The sequence below is a fragment of the Mesocricetus auratus genome, unplaced genomic scaffold (genome assembly GCF_017639785.1).
Source record: "Mesocricetus auratus isolate SY011 unplaced genomic scaffold, BCM_Maur_2.0 Super-Scaffold_100691, whole genome shotgun sequence".
Lineage (NCBI taxonomy): Eukaryota > Metazoa > Chordata > Mammalia > Rodentia > Cricetidae > Mesocricetus > Mesocricetus auratus.
Window position 1 is genome coordinate 28803291 of NW_024429267.1, and position 24065 is coordinate 28827355.

Sequence of the window (24065 nt, forward strand, 5' to 3'; positions counted from 1 at the left end):
GAGGAAAACAACCTAAGAGAGGCGGGATTTATTTGACTCATAGTTTTTGAGACTGCAGTGCATTGTTGGGGAGGGCGTGGTGAAGCCCAGCAGCTCACAGCCTGGCATCCGGGAAAGAGAAAGAAAAATAATGCTGTTCTGTAACCTTTCTCTTTTTCTCTCCAGCCTACAGGATGGCACCACTCACATTCACAGCAGCTTGTCTCTGCTTGATCCTCCCTGGAAAGGTCCTCACAGGCATAGCCAAGGATGTTCCTTATGAGTTTCTGGGTTGTCTCATAATCTCATCAAGTTGATAATCAAGACTAACCATGTTCCCACCAAGCTTGGCCATGTAGGCATTTCTCTCTACATTTTTACTCTGGAACAGAGCAGTTTGCATTACTTGAATCCGAATTTCTAAGCCTTTTATCAGTCTTGGGGATGCATCCCCTCCTCCAGGGTCAGCACTTTAGCCTTGATCCTCGGTGCTTCTCCCATCTCCTCCAGTATTTTCTCCCCCTCCAGGACTATTACTCATAATCTGTCCTCAAATGACATGTAAGAAATACTATGTTCCCTTTCCCCAGTGGAGAAGTGGAGAAAAGACAGGATAAAACTAGGCTGAGGAGCAGTAACTACTTTCCTTAAGGGAATCTTTTTTCAATAAGCATTTTGTTTTGTGTATAAATATTACTAACAACTTCTTTGGATATTTAGATAAGTCTCCATCATGTGTCCTTATAAACATGGTGTAACATGCAGAGCTTTCCATCCCTACCCTCTGCTGTCTTTTTAGTAGTCTAGGGAAGGTACTAAGGACAAAGTCTGGCAATATCCAGAGGATCACAGAATGCTAATATTCACAGGACAAGGGAAATCTTTATCTTGAATGAGAGCTAACAGCAGTGAGCTTACAGACCCCAGGAATGAATATCCAGTGACTACAGCCTGTGCTACCAGCTCCACGGAAATGCATATCCCCCTGAAAATCATAAGCAACAGCAGTGAGTATTTATCTTCAAATGTGGCAACACACTTTCACATTAATTGGATTCTTTTCTACAGGAGAGAAACAAGCCATAGAATTCACAAAGCTTAAAGTTTGTTTTCCAATTTGTGTGAATGTAAAATATTGAGTCTCTGCTGAAGTTGATGTTGATAGAAAATTCTATAAATACAGTCTTAAAGACCATATACCAAACCAAGCATATCGAGATTCTGTCTTTCAAAGATAAGAAAGAAAATGTACAGAGATGATACTTAACCTTGAAATTTCTCTGAGGAAAAAATGAGAAGTCATTTGTATGGAAGGAGTGTAGTACATCTTTTATTGACATCTTAGAAACAGCTAAATAGTTACCTCGCATGGACGTGGGTACATGTTTGCACACATCCTCTGCTTGAGACTAAGACAGAGCACTGCAGAGAACCAGGTTAGGCGGCAGGGGCTACACCTGAAGCACCAACACACACAAATCATGTACACAGTACCATTTGCGGACAAAATTCTAAGAGAACTGACAGTTTTAAAAAACAAAAACAAAGGCTTTGGAAAGTCCAGAAATTAATCCAAAGTTCTAGACTTTAAACTTTAGGCTCACTTTCTGAATTACATTTAGAAACAATCTAGACATTTAGTGGCTAAATCATTAAAAACATAGTTTGAAGCTAACTTGTAGAGTGACTAGATTTCCAAAGGGAAATAATAACCCCTGACTAGAAAGCATGTATCAATCTAAAATGTCTTTTGAAAAGCATTTCTGTGAAGTTCATTAACATGGACAACAATGCTTATTTAGGCATGGCCAGTGGTGCAGTAATTTGGTCATTACACTAGCTTAGGACACTCTAACTTGACGAATACATCGCCAGGAAAGGATGAGATAAGATGCTGTCCTAATGGCTACCTAGAGAAAGGCTGATGGAAAGGTCACAATGGCTGACACCAGCATGAAAATATCTGATCTTACATTTTTGTGCAATGGTCTGACTACTCTGAATGAGCAATTTATCATTTGGTATTTCACCTAAGCTAGCTATTATGAATGTACCACAATTACTACTTAGGGTAATTTAGGCTTCCAAATCTTAGCTAAAGGCCTAGGAAATCTTCTTCTGCAGTGTCATCTACTGAGTAGTGCCACAGATGTTTCTGTTCACTCCACAATGCCCAGGAAATAGCCCCCATAACAGTTACCAGCCCCAAGTGTGAAAAGTGCTGAGGTCCAGTAAGCTCTTGCCTTGAAGGAATCATTTAAAAAAATAAGCATTTTGTTTTGTTTATAAATATTACTGACAACTGTTTTGGAATAGAAATGTAAATAAATTTCTATCATATGATCTTACAGAAATGGTGTAAGATATAGAGCTTTCATGGCAATTGTTTTATGTGACAAATGAGTTTTTAGGAGTTGATATTTATAGAATCACTAAGGGTCTCATAGAGACACTTGAATCTTTTAACTAGACTTGACTCTGTTTTGTATAGGGCATCACTTACTGCCTGGTATTTTTGAGGCTTCCAGGATCTCAAAAAAACCTAAGAGTAGCTTTAGCTACCTGTCAACTAATGACCAGTACCCACACTCCACACAAAATCTGATGCTTCTGTCTGCTGTATGACTTCATCCTTAGCACAGCTTTATAGACATTGTGAATACCATTGCACAGTTGATGAAAGGGAGACTCAAACTAGCATCACTTCTCTCCTAAAATCAGACTCTTGAAAACCCTAATCTGTCATACCTGGAGCCTTGATTGCTCCTCTTCATGATGCCATCCATGGGGACACCTGCATTTCTTAACTACCGAGCAAATGCACCTCAACCTACATAAGAGGACAAATAAATGGGGGAAAATGAGGGCTCTATCTCCTCACTTACAATGTAGCTACCTTATGCCAAATTTGCTACACCTCTTCCCCGTGGGTTTTCTCATATCTTGGAACAATTGTAGAAGTGATTTATATAAATCCTCCATCACCTAGATAATGCAGATAAAGAAGAAGCCAGATTGCCCTCAAATTACTCAGATCATTGAAGAGGAAATGATGGTTTTCACCCCATTAGATGTTCAGGCTTTAAAAAATGAAATGGTTCCTGCTGCTTCCAGATGGAAGGCCACCCACTGTGCTATTTAATCTGTACATATCCTATGGTCATTTATCATTATGCTCTCCACAAATCTCCCCAACTGTCTTAAAGATAATCAGGAGGCATTTGTAAAGGTCTGCTGGGTCAATTACATCACCTTTGAGTCCAACTTAGTTAATTATAGGTTTTTTTAAAGGAGGTGCTCCACACTATTTCAACATGGAGCCTGTGTGGTGTCTCTGGTTTCGTTTCTAGAGGAAAGCTTGTCTCTGAATGACTACTTACTGTAGCGCGTCAGTGCAGACCCGTGTAGTTATGGTATTTGGGATTTACAGCACATCCAGATTAGCATGTGAACAAAAAAATTAATAGGGAATCTCAGTGCCCCCTTTAATTTTTAACAATGGTCACAGTGCAGCAAGAGATGAGACTCACGAGTCAAAACCTCTTGCCTGAGAGAACACTGCTTTTCCTTCACCATGTAGAACTCAGGCACTCACCTGCAGTAGTTAGGGGGTGTTTTTGAGCTTTTCCACATTCCAGAAAAATATGAAAGCTTTGTTTTCTTTTCAGGCACTTTATAGACTACAAATGATATACTCTGAATACAAGCTCGTGTTTTAAATTCATGTTCACTGCTTTCCTGGCAGAAAATACCAAACATTACACTTGTGTAGCTATTTCCCAACTGCAAAGGTGTGTTTCCTTTGGAGACTTTTTTTTCTTCCTGTACCTTCATCTCCACAATCCAATTATCCTGAGCTCTTTTTGGTGTGTGAAACAGCAACGGGAGCAGCAGCAGCAACACCCAGGGGTTATCTCAGAAACGGCACTCTGAAATAACCCCTGGGTTTGCCTCGGAAGTGAAGCTATGCCTATCATCGTGTTTTCTGAGGTTACCACACACCATGATTGGGATGAAGAGGGGTTGTGTGACTATGTTGTTCTAGATTTGGTTTCTTCCTTATTCTATAGATTAGGAGTGGAGAAACTGTTTCTAAGGGGTTCTAGGTCATGATTTCTTCAAAGTCAGACAGCTGCTTCATCTGTTCAATCTGCATAGAGTGCCTTCGAAGAAGTTTCTTTTTACTTCTCAAGTCAACTCTCTTTGGTGAATTTGGAGCAATGGGAACCATAGATTTTAAGCCACCAGCAAGTGGGGCAGTTGATTTGCTACTGGCTCTGATATCTGGGATAGGTGGGTTTGAATTCACATTTAAAGGGGGAAGAAAGCCAGGCCTCGTGTGAGCAATGCGGTCTAGTAAGAGAGTTCCTGAACCTCTTCTTTCTAGAAGATGAGGGGGCCTACGACGCACTGAACTGGGAGATGTGCTGGGTACAGCATCCAGGCACTCCCGAGAGCCATGGAAAAGGGACAAGTGAGAGCTGTTGAGCTTCTTTCTATCTAAAGGTCCTTTGCCAGACTCAAGGGATATAGAGTTCAGTGGGTCAGCCCCTGGCTGTACATCTAGGTCATAGAGATCATTTTCCAACAACTTGAGAGATGTTGGGTCTTTCAGAGCTGATGGTCCTGGTGGACACATCCCAGCCTTTTCCTGGTCAACAGGAAGTGTTCCTCTCCTGGTCAGGCGTGGGTGGGGGTTCTGACCTTTCTCATAAGCTGCTTTCCAGGTAGCTGGTGCTGAAGCTGGAACCTTCAGAACTTGTTCCTGGACGGTAGGGAAGAGTGTGGAGTCTTTACTGTCAATGCTATTGGCTCTGGAGAGGGGACCCCTCTTAGGGAAAGAGATGTCATTGATGCTCCTGATGACCTCATTGTCTGTGCTTGTGCTGTGGGTTTCCTCCTGGCGTGTGGAGGCTGCCAGCACAGAGGGAGCAATCAAGCCCCAGGGTTCAGACTGGAGCCTCTTCAGTTGGGGCAAACGGGCTCTTTTAAGGCTAGACACTTTTCTAGTGGGTGATCCAGGCTCATTAAGGGCCTTAGAAGTACTACAGCCACTTTGGTGTCCTGATTGGAGGATGAAGAAATCATCATCCTTCTCACTGGGTGGAGAACCCAGACTCGGAGCCTTCAGGTCAATGTCAGAAGGAGATGCACACAGTGGTGGTGACTGTCTATCTTCCACTTTGGGTGATGGAGGGACATTGAGATACTGCTTGGTGGTTTTTGTGCCTGAAGATGATTTGTCTGTTGTTATAATAATCACTTCCTTACCTTTGGCCTTGCAGGCATCAAGGAGATGCTTCAATGCATCCTTGTCATCTGCATTTATTGCATAAACCAGAGCTGAAGCCCCAGTGCGATCCTCAAGACTGGGGTCTGCTCCATTCTCAAGCAGTAAGGACACAACTTCTACCCCAGCTCTTCTGATGCAAGCATGGATGAGTGCAGTCTTGCCAGACTTATCCTGGATATTGGGGTCTGCCCTATTGTCCAACAGATACTTCACCATCTTAGACTTGCTAATGCTTTGCTGGTCCACATGTTTGGTAATGCATGCCACCATGAGAGCTGTTTCACCTTTGTCATTGCTCTCATTGATATAAGCCCCCCCTTCCAAGAGGAGCCTGGTCAGCCGGAGTCTCCCTAACCAGACAGCCTTTAAGAGAGAGTTTCCATCAGTCCTCAACTCAGTGTCATCATCCATCATGGTGGCTACAATTTAGGACCTCTGAGCCACAGGGGCAATCAGACCTAGCAAGGGAAGAAAAAGGGAAAGCATTATATATTATATATTCTATTGCTATTCTATGCACCATGATTATTTATTTCAAAGTCTAGGTACAATCATGTCCCAGCCTGATCCCAAGATGTGTTAACTGAACTATGTTATCTAAAGCCTATGAGTGAGTTTATTCATCTAAATGAGGATGGAAATAGTAGTGGCCTACATCCGAGGGTTATTCTAAAGATTTCTTCAGATAGTGCTGATAAAACACCTGGCTAAGGGCTGCAGAGTTTGTTCAGTGGTTAAGAGCATTTGTTACTCTTGCAGAAGGCCTGGGTTTGAGTCCTGGAACACACATGGTGGCTCACATTAATGCATATCTCCAGTTACAGGGACCCAACACCCTCTGACCTCCATGGGCACCAGGTATATACCTGGTACATATATGTGCATGAAGGCAAAACACTCACACACATAAAATAAAACGAATACATTTAAAAATGTGTGTAAAATACACAAGAACCACCTGACCCAATGAAAAGCAATTAACATAATGCAGAGCACACAGTACTATTTTTAAATTGCAAAGTATTATTGTGTTGACTGCTCAATTAACACAAATATAGAAACCTAAGTTCCTTTAGGAAATAAACATTCATAACTGGCTTTTTGTTGTTATGGTTCACTGTTGGATCCTCTCAGCACTTAGCAGTGATTCACACATAATGAGTAGGACACTTTACAAATAATCATTAAATGCATTGTTATTGATGTGCATCAGAACAGCTAGTAGAAAATACACCAACATGTTGATCCTTATTCTAGATAATAGGCCTAGGGAGGTATTAATTTTTTTCTTTTTGTTGTGTTCCTAAAATGTATCACTGTGACTGTGAAGAGAAAGCAGTAATAAATATATAAAATAAAGTCAATATAACCATTCTTTTCCAGTGTCTAGTCCCCACTTTCCCATTTGGCTAATTGACAATAGCTCCCACCATACCATGTTATATCCTTTCCTCTTTGTTGAACTGATATATGGCATGGAATAGAGAACAGTGTTGTATTTTCGTTCACACATATTGTGAAACAAAGTCAAACACCAAAGCTTCCTCCATCAAAACTTGCCACATTCTAGTTTTCTGTCTTGTTCTCCTCATGTGAGTTGTCTAGTTCATGGACTCGGAATTTCCACACTGTGTGCTTACAAATAGGAGTGATGGAAAGGCTAGCATGAATGACCTGGCCAGCCTATGGGTACCAATTACATTGACTCATGTCTGCAAGAATGACCTCTCCACCTGGACACCATGGGTATCCAGTTCTCACTGAGATGGCAGCCTGTTGCCTCCTCCTCATCTGATCTATAGCATTCTTTATCTTTCTGTGTTACTTGAGGCGATGGCTTCCCAGTTTCTGTTTTCTATAGAATTAGAAGGCAACATTATCTTGGATGAAGTTGACAGATAAATGCCTATCCTTTAAAAAGTTTTAATGGATAAAAGAGCAAACCAGGGCCCGAGAGATAGCTCAGATAGTCCAGAACCCATTGAAAACAGATGGACATAGTAAAGTACAATTGTAATCCTAGAAATGGGAAGGTAACAGCAGAAGGATCTCAGGAAATTGGCGGCCTGACAGCCTAGCATAATTGCTGAACCTCAGGTCCTAGCAAGAAATCTTATCTCAAAAATAAAAATGTGTATGGCTCCTTAGGAGCAACACCCAAGGTTGACCTATGGCCTCTCCACACTCAAGCATGCACACACAATGACTGTCACCCTCAGCGCCACATCATACCACATTAAGAGAAAGAGGCTTCATTCATCCATCCCAGTTCCTTCTGGAAGCACTCCGCTTTAAAGGTAACAGCAGCAACAGCCTGGTCTGAATCTTTCGGCTTCAGCACATTTCCCACTATGTCAGATGCATCATACTGAAGACTCTGAGTTTAACCTACTGCAATTGTGCTTCTATACTTCTATGAGAGTTTCTGAAAAATTGCTGTTACCTGAGGACATTGCACAATTGACATATCTATATTTCAGTCTCCTTCCTCATCTCCTTTCTCTTTTAGTATCCTATTGTTCGTCATTTCTCTGTGTGTATGTGGCTCTCTCTCTCTCTCTCTCTCTCTCTCTCTCTCTCTCTCTCTCTCTCTCTCTCTTTCTCTCTCTCCTGCTATTATAATGATCTCCTTAATGGTGTGCTACCTACGGTGACTGTGTTAAAGTTTTGCATTGTTCAACATCCAATAAACATCTTAGATTCCAAGCTCTGGAGATCCAAAGCATAATTTCCAAGCATTAACTAAATAAAAGGCTGTATTTAGTGAAAACACTTCTCTTCATTCCATCATGGAAGCCTTTCTTCCCCTGACCCTATCTCCCCTTCCAGAATCATCCCCTAAAATGCCAGCTCTTCTCATTTCCTGCCTACCTTAAGAAGTCCATGTTTCTTAAATATGCCCACTTTTCCTCCTCCTGGCACTGCTCTTGTTCCTAACTATAAGGACTCCTTACTCTTCTTTAATTATTCATCATCCTCTAAACATCAGCTCAAATGTTACTTCCTTTGTAATCAAGAGAAAAATCAATCAAGATCCAAGAGGGAAAGTTGAGTAAAATTACAATGACTCATATCCAGACTATATAAAGAACTCCTCCAAATCACTTCCTCCAAAAGAGGATACACAAATGACCCATGAGCTTTACATGCTCATCAAAGGTACTCAGTCTCATTAGTACTCAAGGAAAATCAAATCAAAGCACAAGGTAGTTAGAATGACAAGCCAAAGGATGCAGGAAGTCAGAAACCATCAGGAACCTGCTGGGCTACCACTATACTAAACTGAAGCCTACATTTTGACCTACTCATCCCATGCCTACATTGATACTTGTGGTAAACTGAAAACCATGACTACAAAATTTTGCTCTCCTGTTATATGTATGAGAAGCTATCCAATAAAATGGGCAAAAACACCATCACTTTTTAGCAAAGCCTTCATAGACCTTGCAACATCTAAGTTTTCCTCTTTGGATTCAAGATGTTTTACGAGGAAGACTATCCCACTAGAAAGATCAGTCGGAGCTTCAGCTAACTTCCTGGACGTAGGTGAGACCATTTCATCTGTCTAGCCCCAGTCAGCTCCCAGATGATTGCAACTGACTGAGTGTACCTACCAATGAGCTGAGAAAAGAGTTGGGGAGAGAATTTCCCTCTCTGTTTTGAATTTCTTGGCCTTTGAAGTACAAGAAAAGACACTCTATAAGACTTAAAGTTAATTAGTGTGGTTTTGTCTCTGATTATTCGAGTTAAAATTTCTGCTACTTATAATCAAGTAAATCCTGAGTAAGGCTATCAGTGCTATTTGTTTATTTATTCATTTATCTGTCATCAAACATAGTCAGATATGAAGATAGAGATATGTAGATATTTATGTAGATACTAAGAGATATATTGAATGCAGGTATTTACAATCTAGAAGGAAAACAATAAACTTTTTTGGTATGCTCACCATGTATCAAGCAAGGTCCTGGTTAATAACAATGCCTCTATTCATTGTCACTTAATCCTTACAACAATACCATGAGATTAATAGAAATCTGTTTCTTAAATTGAAGCTTAAACTGGGCGTCAGGAAGAGAAAGTCACTTATCTAAAACCACCTAAGTAATAGATTATAGAATTAGAATTCAAATCCAGCAGTCTCACCTCAAAGTCCACATTCTTAGCTTCTATGTGAAACAATTGTCGCTTTGTGTAGCAAGTCACAGATAGACAGCTGAGAGAGATCAGTACCATGAGGAATTAAGGGTACAGATTAAGAAAGGATTCATAATGAACACACAATTGGACTAGCCCTTAAAAAGGGATGGAAGCTTCTTGAATCACAATATTGAAGGCATTACACCTGGTTTATAAAGAAGAGGGTAGCATATCACAGAAATTTAGAAAGCCTTGTGGTATAGGGTCAGGGCTGAAGAGGTACAGGCACTGGTAGAGTGAGGTAACTAGCAGGACAAGCAACACCTTTTGGACTGTTGCCCTAAAGGTAGATGCTAGAGTGAGGAAATGTCAAATAGTGGATAGCTGTAAATGAAAAGGTGACATAATCATTGGAGCAGGGTAGGAATGGATTGGGAGGCTGGGAGGTCACATAAGAGCCTTGTGGGGATGAAGAGAATTAGGGCTACCACAATACAGAGGTTGAGGGAGAGTAAAGCCTAAGAGAACTAAAAAAGACAGAACTGACTAGTGATACATTTGATGTGTGAATTAACCAATACCTAGTTTCTTATCATTTGAGATTTGTTTTCTACTGTGCCCTATGAAGTAAATGCTAAGAACACCTAATGTGGGAAGGCAGGATGCTTTACCAGGCGTCTCTAAGCTTGCGTTTCTCACCAGAAACAGCTGACACATCCTCTGAATTTTGAAATCCTAGCACTTTGGCTGCTCTAGATGCCATTATTTTATTTTTAAAACCTCACCTGATGTACGGCCAGTAGAACACTTGCCTTGCAAGCATGAGAAACTGAGTTCGAGACCCAGAATTCCTGTGAAAAAGCTGGGTGTGGCAGAACACGCTTGGAAAACCAGCACTGGAAAGGCAGAGACAGGAAGATTCCTGATGCTCTCTAGGTCAATGAAAGACGTCTCAAAAATAAATAATATAATATATGATTTTTCCAAAAACATAAAGATAAAAAATAATCAAAACATAACCCCAAAGAAAATAATTTTCTTGTGTTTCATAACAAAGTAAAACTGACATATGAGCAGTGTCTCCCTGTTGTCTTTCTTCCCAAGCTCTTGACATGCCCATTACACACACACATACACACACACACACACTCACACACTCACACACACATACACCTCTCGACAATCCTTAAGATTTAACTTTTTTAACATTGTACTATGATGGTGACTAACATTAATTCCAAGGCACCAGGGCTACAAAATGAATTCTGAAGACTAAATACCAACAACAACTGAAAGTTAAATCATGTCTTCCCCAAAAGTTAAATCATATGCTGTTTGACTAGCATGACAGAGGGAGGGTGTGTACCATCTTTGTCCTGAAGTCCTTCTGGTATTTTGTTATCTATAGAATTATAGAAGTCTTATGTCCCTTTTAAGCTCTGAGGGACAATCTTTCTCAATCTTCCAGATTTAAAAGTAGGAAGCAAAAGTGACAGGCTTTGAGCCTTTTCCACACTGAACCTAGATATGTCATTATCATATGTTTCCAAGTCTTTGGCTTGAGTTTTTCAGACCACGTTCACAAATTAAAGTCCTGGGAGCCATGTTTGATTGGGATGATATTTTAAATGTTGTTTGATTTGCTTACTTTACTTTCTGTGTATTAATGTTTTTCTTGAATGCATGCTTGTGTACCATGGGCTTGCCAGGTACCCAAGGAGATCAGAAGAGGGTGTGGAATGCCTGTGGGCTAACATGTAGGTTCTGGGATCCAGATGTTCTGTAACAACAAGTGTTGTTGAGCCATCTCTCTAGCCCTTGGCATGATATATTAATTACTCCAACTGAAAACACTAAGGAGATTAGTCATTGTTTAGCATGGGAAGAACCTGCCATTCTCTATAATAATACAACAAGCCTTACTCATACATTTGCTAACTTATCTGGGCTAAATAGGGACAGGGGGTTGCATATAAAAGTAAAAGGCCATCATGCCATAGTCTTGCCCTTTCTCCCATGTCCTGTTGCTGACCTCTTCAAAGGTGTCAGAAGGATCAAATAAAACAATAAATGCAGAGGCTCTTTGTTGTTGTTAACTTTAAGGTGCATATGGTCAAGTGAGCCATCATAAATTATGTAACTAGCAATTACTTTGGTAAAGATGTAATGTCATAATGTCATTTCCTTGATGGCTACTTTCTTCTGTCACAAGTTCAACAAATTTCCAGTTATCTTCCCTCATTCGTCACACAAGCAAGTATTTCAGTGATCTGAAATATGTCATTACGAAGAAGAGAAAGGTCTGTAGATGTTTTATGAGTACCTTTACAATTATTTATGCCTTACCCAAAAGACTTATGTATATATTGTCCTTACTGACCCAGAGAAGGCTTCTAGGACTTTCTAAGATATATTTTATATTCATTTGTTTCTGGCTATAGTTTATTTCTCCTCTACTTCTTCAACTACTACTGAATATAAGCCTGTGAATCTTTAAAGATTGTTTTAAGTTCCCTATGAATAAAAATAGAATATAGTTAATATTCATCTACTAAGTTGATCCATAATTAGTTTAGACATCATTGCTGTCACATGTTAATCTATTTATCCAAACACTTTTAGTGCTGAAATTGCCAAATCCCAAGCTCCAAAGGAAGTGCCAGTCTGAGGCACTGTCAAACAAAGATGACCGGGAGCTGTTTAGAATTTCAGCTCTGTTACTAGGTGGGTACCGAAAGAATTCAGTACAAGTTTTCTTTTGTCAAATGACTGGAATGACCGCAGTCCTTCCTACTTCACAGTGGATCAAATGATAGGCAGCATGTGAATGTCCTGCAGGAAGTTCTGCTTAAAAATCCCTAAAGGGTTATTTCATTGAATTAATCTTGTCTCGAATCTTTTCCATGGAGCCCTGCCCTGCTCTGAACCCAGACCTGCAGCGTAATAGTACTGTGCATTATTGCCTTGTAACTTTTCCAGCTACCTGCCTACTTTTCTACTCCACCAACCACAGTTAAAGTATAAGGAACATTCACACACACACACACACACACACACACACACACACACACACACACTTTCTTCCGGGGAAGCATTATGCTAACCTTACAGGGACCTTTTATTTATTTATTTATTTATTTATTTATTTATTTATTTATTTTTGAGACAGGGTTTCATGTATCTCTCTATGGCATCAAATTCCTAAGTAAAGGAGGATGGCCTTGAACTTCTGATTCTCCTGCCTGTTCTTCCAGAGTACTTAAACTGAAGGCATACAACCATTTTGCCTAGTTTGACTGATTATGAGGGTCTTACCCAGGGCTTTGAGTGTGCTAGGCAGATACTCTACCTACTGAGCTACAGTGCCAAACACATGCAATAACACACGCAGTATCTTGTCTGAAGGCATGGTGCTACAACTTTGATCAGGTTCTGTCTCTCCAAGTCCAAGCTCAGAGCTGTTTCACAGAGGAAACTCTGCTCAGACTTATGGTTCTATCTCTGGGCAGGGGTGGAGTTTAAGATGCAGTCAGTTGTAACAGTCTCTGGTTGTATAAACTTGAACAAGTTTCTTAGTCTCTCTTGCTTCAGTTTTTCTCATCTGAAAAATGGGAATAAAAATAGCATACAAAAAGAACTATCATGGTGTATAAAATTATACAATCTATACAGAGTGTTTGGCACAGAGTGTTGGCACACGGTAAGCGGTTTATAAATGATAAGTTCTTGACAAAGTTTGGATACACACTTCAAAACTAAGGAGGCCACTTCGTTCAGAGGCAGCATTTGCGGAAGCTTGGAAGCATATCTTTGCACTCCGCCTCTTCTGTAGTCCGCGGGAAGCAGTTAGAAGCCCATTAAAAATTGGGTGTTTGTGGTTCAAGAGACAGGTCTGGCTGAACCAAGAGAGTTGCCGCTGCCAACCAATGCTGATAGAGGTAGCAGACTAGGAGCCAATCCGCTGGCTTAAAAGCTGCCAGGGGTGGGGTGGGGGGACGTTGGAGGGGCGGGCGGGAGGGGGCTTCTGTCCGAGGTTCTGAAACCTGGGGTGCGGCCGAGCCTGGTGTGTGGGCATTCATTGCTATCAGTGTCATTGGGCACCTTCCTGAAGGCCTAATACGAGGGAGGGAGGGAGCCAAGTAAAGTCAGAGCATGAAAGCTCATGCCATAATTTTTCAGAAATTCACAGACATGTGCTTTACGATTTTGTGCACATTTTCACAATCACATCTTCTCACTGCCCACTCATCACAGGTTTATGCAAAACGTAAGACTTTGCTATGGCTTCAGTTCCTGTAAAAACCCAGACGCCTAACAGCCAGCCCCAATCTGCAACCATTTCCTACAAAAAAAAAAAATCCCTGGTTCCTACGCACCACATCCCCACGCGATAATATGTATGTATGTATGTATGTATGTATGTATGTATATTCTTTCATTTCAGTCTCCCACAATTTCCTGTGATAAACACAGCCTCTCTCCTTCAGCCCCGCCTCCCGCCCTGGCTAGATAACATGGACTTACTTCTAGGGAGCCTTGGCTCACCTAGGTGACCAGTAGAAAGCCCTTGAAGCGCACTTCCCAGTGGGGATGCTTACCTGCTTACCGAGCCACGCTACCTTGATCCAGGACTTGGACAGTGCCATCACTTCCACAGCACCTGCAGCTTCAGCTTGGCTGTCAGAGAGCTCTGCCTGTCTGAAGCAGGGCCAGAAGCTAGGCTAGCCCTGTCTTCGTGGATGCCATTGAATGCAGACTTACTCAGAACTTCTTTAAGGGCCATGAAACCTCTGCGTCAATTAATCGAATCACTCTCTCTGCTCTTCCAAGTTGTGGCAGCCAAGGGGAGAGGGGCATTTAATAAGAGAAAGAAGTGTTAAAGAAACGCGAGAACGCTCCCCCGGCTTGGAGCTGCTGGCCGCAGAGCTCCTGCGCAGCCCAGTCCTGCAGCTTGGCTTCTGCTAGTTTTACTGGCTGACAAGACACTGCTGCCCGCTGGTGCCGGAAAACGGCTCTCCAGCAGCAAACGGAGAAAACTGTGTGGGTGGTGTGAGCGAGGAAGCTGGAAGGAGGGAACAGTGGAGAGTGGGGCGGTGCCTACCTGCTGCCCCGCCCCCCTTGTCTCCAGCTCTGGGAGATCAGACTTACTCAACAACTTGATAGAAGCCTTAGAAACCCCGGTGGCCTGAGCACTTGGCATGTCCAGACCTTAAGGTCTGGATGTTTGAAGGGATCTTCCCAAAGTCTGACACCCGTAGGTATCCTAACTCCTGTGTGTTTTGGTCTTTCTGTGGCTCTGCCTGCCTCAGATTTCTTGATAAACTCTCTGGGGTCTCATGATAACAGTCTGCAATGTGAAAAGGAGAGAGAATCTGATTGTTTGGGATGGTTCCCACATGCGTAATTCCGGATTCCATCAACTACATCCTTTAACCCACCTCTTCCCTACTCCCATGACTTCCCGTGGAGTCATCACTAACAATATTTGTTGCCTTTTAACTAAATTAATTCATGGCTACTGCATATCATCCAAAGCAGTGTGCTATATTTGGAAAGTGGGTGCCTCCTACCTCCCAACCCTGTAGCACCCTTCTCCCACTAGTCAGATTCCCAAAGATAAGCTGAATTTTATTCTAAATATGTATACACACATAGAGTCTATTTATCCTACCCCCAAACGTCCTACTTCTTGAGTCAACTTTAGTAATTTATCTATTCCTTGAGAATTATCTGTCTCATTTATATGTCAGATGTTCCAGCACAAAGTTTCCAAGTGTGGCCTTGGCATGTTTGCTAGTATGTTTTTATTGATTATTTGGGCATTTCACACAATGTACCCTGATTACACTCGTTTACCGGTCCTCCCAGGTCCCCACCCCCCAAACCTTGTGCCCTCTTCAAAAAAAAAAAAAGGAAGAGGACAAAAAAAATACTCCTTGTCATTCTTGTCATTTTATTTCTATATGTCTCTAACTGTGTTCTGAGGAAACCCTTTTTGCAATCCTAATACTCTCTGTTGGCATTTTCTACTGCCCTACCATCTATTTTAAAACCAAACTTGCTAGAGGGCTATCAATTTTTACTGAACTTTTTACTGTATAGATCTACTTCTTACTGTGCCTTTATTAGCTGGTGGTTCTGTAGCACCTTACCCAGAAGTTTCCATCCAGTTCCCATGATTTTTAATAACTTCAGTGCTGCTTACGGACTTTTCCCCCCATAAAGGTGTGTATGTTCACTCCTACATTCCCTATCTTGCTAAAGAAGGCTTTCTACCCTAGAGTCTCAACAATGTTCCTTTCTCTGAATGTTCTCGTAATTTGTGGCTGTTGCATTTGTGCAAAGAGGTAAGGTGAGGATCTGACAGATGTGAGATGCCCAGTCCCAACACCAGTTCTGCAAAACCCATCCATCTGTGCCCTGATTTAACATGCAGTCTCTGACAGTGCTGTGTTATACTCTACTTGACCATGTCTGTTCCTTTACATAAGCATACTGCTGGATAATTGTTTACTTATGTGAAGGTAGTTTTTTCCATTCCTATTAATAAATTGGTGTTTGTTGGGGTTAGTTGATCTCTCATTGAGCTTTAATATGGGGTTATACTAAACTAATAAAATAACTTTCCTGGCATTTGAGTTTTCCCCTCAGAGATATTTAAATTAATATGGCTGTCTATTGATTGAGAGTTTCTTAGATGACCTTCAAAAGTCATCTGTGCTTCATGGATTTTAAAAGGACAGATTTTCGTTTTACTATCTTTTGAAAAGTGTTAATGGCTTCCGAAATTTTTTTATTTTTAATTCTCACTGAATCAATTTTGATTAGTGTGCATTTGCTTAGAAAAATAGGCTATCTTTCATATTTTCAAATTATAGTTTTCCAGTTACAAATTTTCCTCTCATAATCACTCATCTTTGAACCAGAACTTTTGCCCCTTTCATCACTAATGACATATCCTCACCCATTATCTTTGCTGTTTATAACTAGTGTTATTTTGCTGTAGTTGAATTGTCTGATTAACACAATTTCCATTTTATAGCCAATTTATACGGCCATTTCAAAATATCCAATGAGCATTTTCCCTGTTTCAGTGACAACATGACATTTATGTCATATGTGCAAATATATCCTTTACATCTTTGTTCTTCGCTATGAGGAGTACATTCCATCGAATGAGAACACAGACCATGGAGACAATGGTCTGTTGCATTTGAATCCCAGTTCCATCCCTTGCTAACCATGGGATCACTGGTGAAAGAAACATTGAGTGCATTCTTCATGCCCCAGTTTCCCATGGTGTAAAATAGGGTAAATAGCTGTGTCTGTTTGTGTTAGTTATCTCTGTTAGTATTTAACCTACTGATACCTACCTATTAATATTTTTAGAACAAGTTGTTATACTATCCCAGGATATTTGAAAGATTTTTTTGCAAAAAGAAAATTCATTGAATCTGGGTTATATGACCTCATTTGCCCTCTTTAGTGTGCTCAGATTCAGCTGTGAGCAAGACATCGTGTCTGCTTTTGCAGATGGGATCTGTTGAAGATTCATCAGTCTCTGTCTCTGTCTCTCTGTTTCTGTCTCTGTCTCTGTCTCTCTCTCTCCCCTCCTCTCCTCTCTTCTCTCCTCCTTTCCCCTTCTTCCCGTGTGTGTGTGTGTGTGTGTGTGTGTGTGTGTTCTATTCTATGCCATCAATGTCATATGCATGTATGAAGCAAAGGTTCTCAAACTACTCCAAATCTGCTCATCAGTGAATGAAATGGCCACTACATTACCCTTGAACCCTTTGTACTGGACCCACTTGATAATCACAAAAGTAATAACGTTTTAAAACTGATTACTAATAAAAGCAATACAATTTTAATAACCTATATTGCCAGTCCCCTCTATCCAAAGACACTAGACCACTAAGTCTATCAAGTTTTCCCCACTGTGTGTTAGATGAGCTCTATAGACTGTCCCTGTAACGTTTTTTTACCTGCTTTCCTCTAGCAGTTTTAGAACTTCAGGTCTTAGGAAGACACTTTGCCTTGACTTTTCTGCAGGATGAAAGGTCTAGATCTAGTCTCGCTCCTTTCCATGTGGCTTTCTCCTTCCCCCAGCACCATTTCTTGCATCATTTTTTCAACGTGCACTTTTTAACTCCTTTGTCAAAGATTAAGTGCCTGTGGCCATGTGGGTTTATTTATGGTACTCCATTCTATTCCACTGTTATATGTCTCTGGTTTTGTGCCACAATATTTACTGTAGCTCTGTAGTATAATTAATGAGTAAGTATTGTGATGCCTGCACCATTACTCTTTCAACTTGCTACACTTTGTCTCTTTTCAGATTACTTTTCCTAGCTCTGTGAAAAATGTCATTGGAGTTTTGATGGAGATTACAGCGAATCCATAGATTTCTTTAAGTGACAGAGCTGTCTCATGATATAAATTCTACTAACCCATGAACATGGAAGGTCTTTTGTCTTTAGTGTCTCAAAAGTTTAGTTATGTGTATCATTCTTAGGTAATGTAAACATTTGTTTATTCTGTATTGTGTTTGTGGAGTGCATATACAGGTCAGAGGATAACTTGTAGAAATTTGTTCTCTCATTCTACCTTGGGATTCTGGAGAATTAATTCAAGTTTGTCAGGCTTGGCATCAAGTTGTCCTACCCCATGAGCCGTCTCACTGGTCCAATTTCTAGATAATTTTAAGGCTATTGCAAAAAGTATCATTGACATTTTAAAAGCTCCTGACTTTGACTTTTTCTAGATTTTAATTTTTATGCTTGTGAATATTTGTCTTGATATATATCTGTGTACCATGTGCATGAAATGCCTTGGGGGCCATTTTGGGAATAGAGTTAGAGAGGGTTGTGAGCCTCCATGAGGGTGGTGGGAATTGAACCTGGTTGTTTGATAAAGCAGCCAGTGCTCTTAATCACTAAGCCATGTCTCCAGTATGCTATTAATTTTTATGTGTTGATTTTTATTCTGGTATTTTGCTCAAATTGTTTATTAAATCTATGATGGAATTGTCAGGAAATTTAAATACAGGATAATGTCATTGTGGTGATATATTGTTTATGATATAATAAATAAAGCTTGCCTGAAGATCACAGTGCAAAGCTACCCACACTAGTCAGCTACACAGGCCAGACAGTGATGGTACACTCCTTTAATCCCAGCAACCACACTAGTAAGCCATAGAAGCTAGGCAGTGGTGGTGCAGGCCTCTAATCCTAGCACTAGAGAGTACTGTAAGTTGGGAGGAGACAGGAGCTAAGTCAGTCTGCAGTCTGCAGTCACCCCCTCAAGTCTGAGCATTGTTAGAGGTGAGAACTCTCTAGTGGCTGGCTGTTTTGCTTTTCTAATCTTCAGCTTGAACTCCAATATCTTTCTCTGTCTCTAGGTTTATATTATTGTGCTACATGTCATCTACCTGCAGAAGTAATTTTATGTCATCTTTTTCTGTTTGTACCCTCTTTATTTTTTTCTTATTGTGCTGGTTATGATTTTGAGCAGTATGTTAAACAAGTAGGGAAAGAGTCAACACTCTTGTCTTGATCCTGATTTTAGAGGAAATGTTTTCAGTTTTCCTCCTAGTCAGTACAGTCTTGATTATAGGTTTCTTGTGCCTAATCTTTATTATGTCAAACTATGTTTCCTCTAGTCTTGCTTTCCTCTGGACTTTTTTTGTTTTGTTTTGTTTTGAGACAGGGTTTCTCTGTGGCTTTGGAGGCTGTCCTGGAACTCTCTCTATAGATCAGGCTGACCTCGAACTCACAGAGATCTGCCTGCCTCTGCCTCCCAAGTGCTGGGATTGAAGACATGCGCCACCACCGCCTGGCTGGACTTTTAATGTTAAGAGGTAACGAACTTTGTCAGAGACCTTTTCTGCATCTATTGAGATAGTTGTATGATTTTAGTCCTTGGGTCTGTTTATGTGTTGTATTACATTTGTTAATTTGTAAATATTCACTATCCTTGCATCCATAGAAGGAAGTAATTTGTTCATGGCATATGATCTTCTTAATGTGCCTTCAAGAATTTTGTTTAAAAAAATTACCTCTATGTTCATTGGGAAATTGACTTGTAATTTTAATTTCTTATCCAGTTTGATCATCAGTGTTACCCAAGCTTTTTGCTGTGAGTTTGAGAGAGTCACTTCTTTTTGTAGTCCATGGAATAATTAAAGGAATGTTATCATTAGCTCTTCTTTAGAGGTCTGATAGAATTTTTCAGTGGCTCTACATTTTTTTCTAGGTTAGGGGGATATATATTTCTAAAGAATTGCTTAATGATCATCTAGATTCCATTGGAATGTGATATAACCTCCTTTTTCTCATCTCTAGCTTTATTAATTTGAATCTTCTGATTCTTACCTTTGGATAGTTTAGCTAAGTGTTTGTCAATCTGTTTATATTTTCAAAGAACCAATTCTTTATTTAATTGACTCTATATAGTGTTGTTTGAGTCTTCATATCATTAATTTCTGCCCTGATATTTATTATTTCTTGCTATCCACTGCTTTGGACTTGGTTTATCTTATTCTTATAAGACGTTGCAGTATGTCATTAGGTTATTTGTTTGAGATCTCTCTAAATTAAAAAAAATCTTTCTTTAATTACTTTAGATGTAAGTGTATGTGAGGAGGTTAAAGGACAGCTTTCTGGAGCCAATACTATCTTTCCACCATGGGATCCTATGTTCCAGCTCAGGTCATCAGATTTATGTGGCAAGCACTTTTGCTTGTACCACCTGAGCTATATATCTATTCAGCCCTTGAATTTCTAATGTAAGCACTCAAAGCCACACACTTTGCCCTTAGAACTGACTTGCATCTCCAACGGTTTTAGTAAGTTGTAAACTAATATTCATTGGTTTCGGGGAACTTGAATTTTTCCTCCTTGATTTTATTAATGATCATTCAATAGTTTGTATTATTCATATTCCATGTATTTGTGTAGTTTCTCTTACTATTGATTTCAAGTTTAATTCTAACATGATCTAAGGAGACATACAATAAGTTATTTTGATTACTTTGTATTTAAGAAATGTGGTCTGTTTTGTATATGCCACATGAAATACTCTGGAGTTATCTGTTAAGTCTAATCATCCATGGTGCTTTAACCTTGAAGTTTCTTTGTTCGTTTTTGTTGGTATAAACTACCTAAAGATGATAGTGAGGTATTCAAGTTACCCACTATTTTTATCAGACCTAGATGACATGTTGTACCCAATAGTGTATTTCCTTTCAAACTAGAAGCCCCACCATTTAGTACATGTATTTTTACAGTTGTTTTTCCTCATTTCTAATTTGTTACCCTTATTAGTATTTAATGACTTTCTGCACTTTATCAGATATCAAAATAGCTATGCCAGCCTATTTTCAGCTTCTACTCACAGATTTGTTTACATCTTTTGTCAGCCTGTGAGTGTCCTTGCCAATGAGGTTTTTTTATAGGACACAATAGATATCTAGACCTTGGACTTTATTAAAATTTTTATTTTATTTTTAAGCTGTGTGTGTGTGTGTGTGTGTGTGTGTGTGTACATGAATGCAGGCACCACAGAGATCAGTAAAGAGCAACGGATCCTCTGAAATTAGAGTTGCTGTAACAACAACATCAAACTACACCCTTTAAGTGGATTAAAGCTCACTAATACATCACTAATGACTGTAAATCATAAAATAACAAAGCGAATGTTAAGTGTGGTATGGATTTAAAAATCATTTAGGATAGTGATTCAGGGAAAGGGGAAATAGTGGAGTAGGAAAGCAAAATGACAGAAAGGAAAATGAAAGGAGAAGGGTGCAGTGAAGCAGAAAAGATGATGAGACTGATAAAATCGCGTAAAATGAAAAACATTGCTCAATAATTATAAATTTTATAGATAAAAGTAATAAAATAAAAACTAATAACAGAAGAGCTTTTAAAAATAAAGTTCAAAGTATTAATAAAGTACAGCAAAAAGAAAAGCAGGAGAGACACAGGGAAAAAAAGAAAGGAAAAGAAAAAGATTGTCCAACAATGAAAAGAATTCATAAACAAAATTGGCAGATAGTTGGGTCCAGAACTGTGCCCACCCATGACACTGGGCTCAGCGTGTCAAACCCCAGAGAGATCTCAGTCGACGAGATTTGTTCTTGACAATCAAAGGTGAAGTCACCTTCCCCATGCATGTCACTGTCTGAACCTAGCCTGCTGCTTGTACTTTTTAGTTTGCCAACACCAGAGCCCTTCATAACTACATCCCAGGACTATCTCTCACCTTTGGTTTGTGGTAGGTTAAATTTAGGCTCATCAGTTTATGGTGTTCTCTGTTCTCTGGCTTCTAGAGTGGCAGAGCTTTAAACAACAGATTCTCTTTCAAGGGGGCACCCAGCGTCCCCATTCTCAGTGTGTAGAGTGATAAATGAAATTACTTTCCACTATTGGTGACTTGTCCAGCTGAGGAATTACTTTCTCATCAAAACTTGCAAGATCTGTGGTTTGTGAGGGCATGGGCTTGCCCAGAGACTAGGGGTATCAATGTCTTTTCACCTGGACTGCCTTGCTTTCTGTTTAGATGAGCCTTCTCCTCTCTGCCTCTGGGAAGCCGTACAGTTAAAAGTCTGGTTACTTAGCTCACGTCATTCCGTGTTTCACTCATCCCTTTCTCTGGCCCTTCCAGTGTTTTGGGGGAATCTCTGAAGCCCTTCCTCTCTTTCACTTTGCAATGCATCTGTTCTTTCTTATTTTCAGTGTTCCTTACCAGGTTCTGAAGCAGGAGCCTCTGCTCTACTATTTTACCCTGGATGCTTCAAGTCTTTCTAGTCCACCCTTTCCTTTAAAAGACAATTGGTTTCTTTCAAATGTCTCTATTAAGTATGCTCACAGCTGCCACAATTAACAGAAACCCTCATCTTAACAACAGAGGTCTTTTTTTCTTTGCTAATTTCACATTCTGGTAGGAAGGCTTAAACAAAAATATGATAACTGTACAACCTAGCATTGCTAATAAGCCCAATAATGTTAATTACACCACCAGAGAAGAGCTTGTTTGCTTATCAAGTAAACAGTCTGAGCATGGCCTTGGGTGAATGGTTCAGGAGCTCATGGCTTGCAGGAATAGCAATAGTGTGTTCTGCCTTTGCCTTCTCATTAACAGACTAATGCTTAGAAATCAAAGCATAGCACCACATTCCAGAATTTAGAGGGTGTGACCACTTCTACCAAAACTTCCCCAGAAGCACAGCTTCCAACTATCTGCACCTTTATTATATTTTACTTTAAATAGGTCATATGCAAGAAATACTTGGAATATGGAAACCAAGAATGTTGTGATTGAGTGAGATAAAGAAATGATTCTGTTCCTTGGTCTGATCTACTGCTGGTTCCAAATAAATCAACATATACTTATCAGAAATAAAAGTAGATAGTGGATTATCATGTTTGTTATTAATTTTTTCAAGAAGGAGGGATTATGTGCATTTATATTACATGGCACAATATAATTTACATAAAATAAATTAAACCATAAAATATGGGATACTCATCTTATACCCTTCTCTTGTCTTTCTTAAAATGTTAGCTACAAAGTTATTAAATTAATTTTATATCCCTTTATAGAGTAGTTCTGTGTCATTGTTAAAGGCTACATTATATATTAATGTATGCATAAGCCAGACTTCCTTCAACTAATTTTCTGTTTAACATTAAGGTTTCACATAGTTTTCATTTTAGTTTTTTATTATAATAAATTTTTATTTAAATTTATACACATGTTTCTCCCAGTTCCCTCATCCTCCCCTCCTCCCCCAGCCACCCAATCCCCCCAACGCCCCACCCCACTCCATACCCCCTCCACTCCCCAGGGAGGATAAGGCCTTCCATGAGGGATTTTCAAGGTCTGTCATCATCTGCAGCAGGGCCTAGGTCCTCCCTCTTGTGTTCAGTCTGAGAGAGCATCCATCCATGTGGAATGGGCTCCCAGAGTCCATTTGTATGCCAGGAATAAATACTGATCTACTCTACAAAGTCCCATAGATTGCTGAGACCTCCTTTCTGACACCCTGGTTCTGTATCAGTTCCATGCTGGCCTCTCAGTCATCAGTCTGGGGTCCATGCATTCCCCCTTGTTTAGGTCAGCTGCCACTGTGGGTTTCACCAGCCAGGTCTTGATTCCTTTGCTCATCACTCCTCTTTGAAACTGGGTTGCAGGAGTTCAGTTCAGTTTTTAGCTGTGGGTGTCTGCCTCTGCTTCCACACCCTCTGGATGAGGGTTCTAGGATGGCATATAAGGTACTCATCAATCTTATTATCAGGAGAGGGCATTTAATGTAGCCTTAATGCTTGTTGGTGTCATTCTTGTAGATCTCTAAAAATATCACTAGTGCCAGATCTCTCCTCTAACATATAATGGCTCCCTCTACTATGGTATCTCTCATCATTCTCTCCTCTATTCTTACCCAGACTCAACCTTCCCGCTCCCCTGTGTCCTCCTCTCCCCTTCTCTTCTCCCCATCTCTTTCTCCCATTTCCCTCTCTGCTCTCCTCCCCCCATGCTCCCAATCCGTGTGGCTTTGTAGGATGTCCTGGAACTAGCCCTTGTAGACCAGGCTGGTCTGGAATTCACAGAGATACACCAGCCTCTGCCTCCCAAGTGCTGAGAGCTCCCA

At 40.3% G+C, this 24065-nt stretch overlaps 1 protein-coding gene across 1 annotated transcript; it reads right to left on the reverse strand.

The window, feature by feature from the left end:
- Positions 1 to 1285: 1285 nt before the first annotated feature.
- Ankrd34c (ankyrin repeat domain 34C) lies at positions 1286 to 14446 on the reverse strand. The gene is made up of 2 exons (XM_005080703.4): positions 14011 to 14446; positions 1286 to 5730 (listed from the first exon to the last, which is right to left on the reverse strand). The coding sequence occupies exon 2, from the start codon at positions 5684 to 5686 to the stop codon at positions 4082 to 4084; it is 1605 nt and encodes a 534-aa protein (XP_005080760.1). The 5' UTR covers positions 5687 to 5730; positions 14011 to 14446; the 3' UTR covers positions 1286 to 4081.
- Positions 14447 to 24065: the final 9619 nt, after the last annotated feature.

Coding starts and splice junctions, on each gene's coding strand:
- Ankrd34c (XM_005080703.4), bottom strand. CDS start 5,686: ATGATGGATGATGACACTGAGTTGAGGACTGATGGAAACTCTCTCTTA.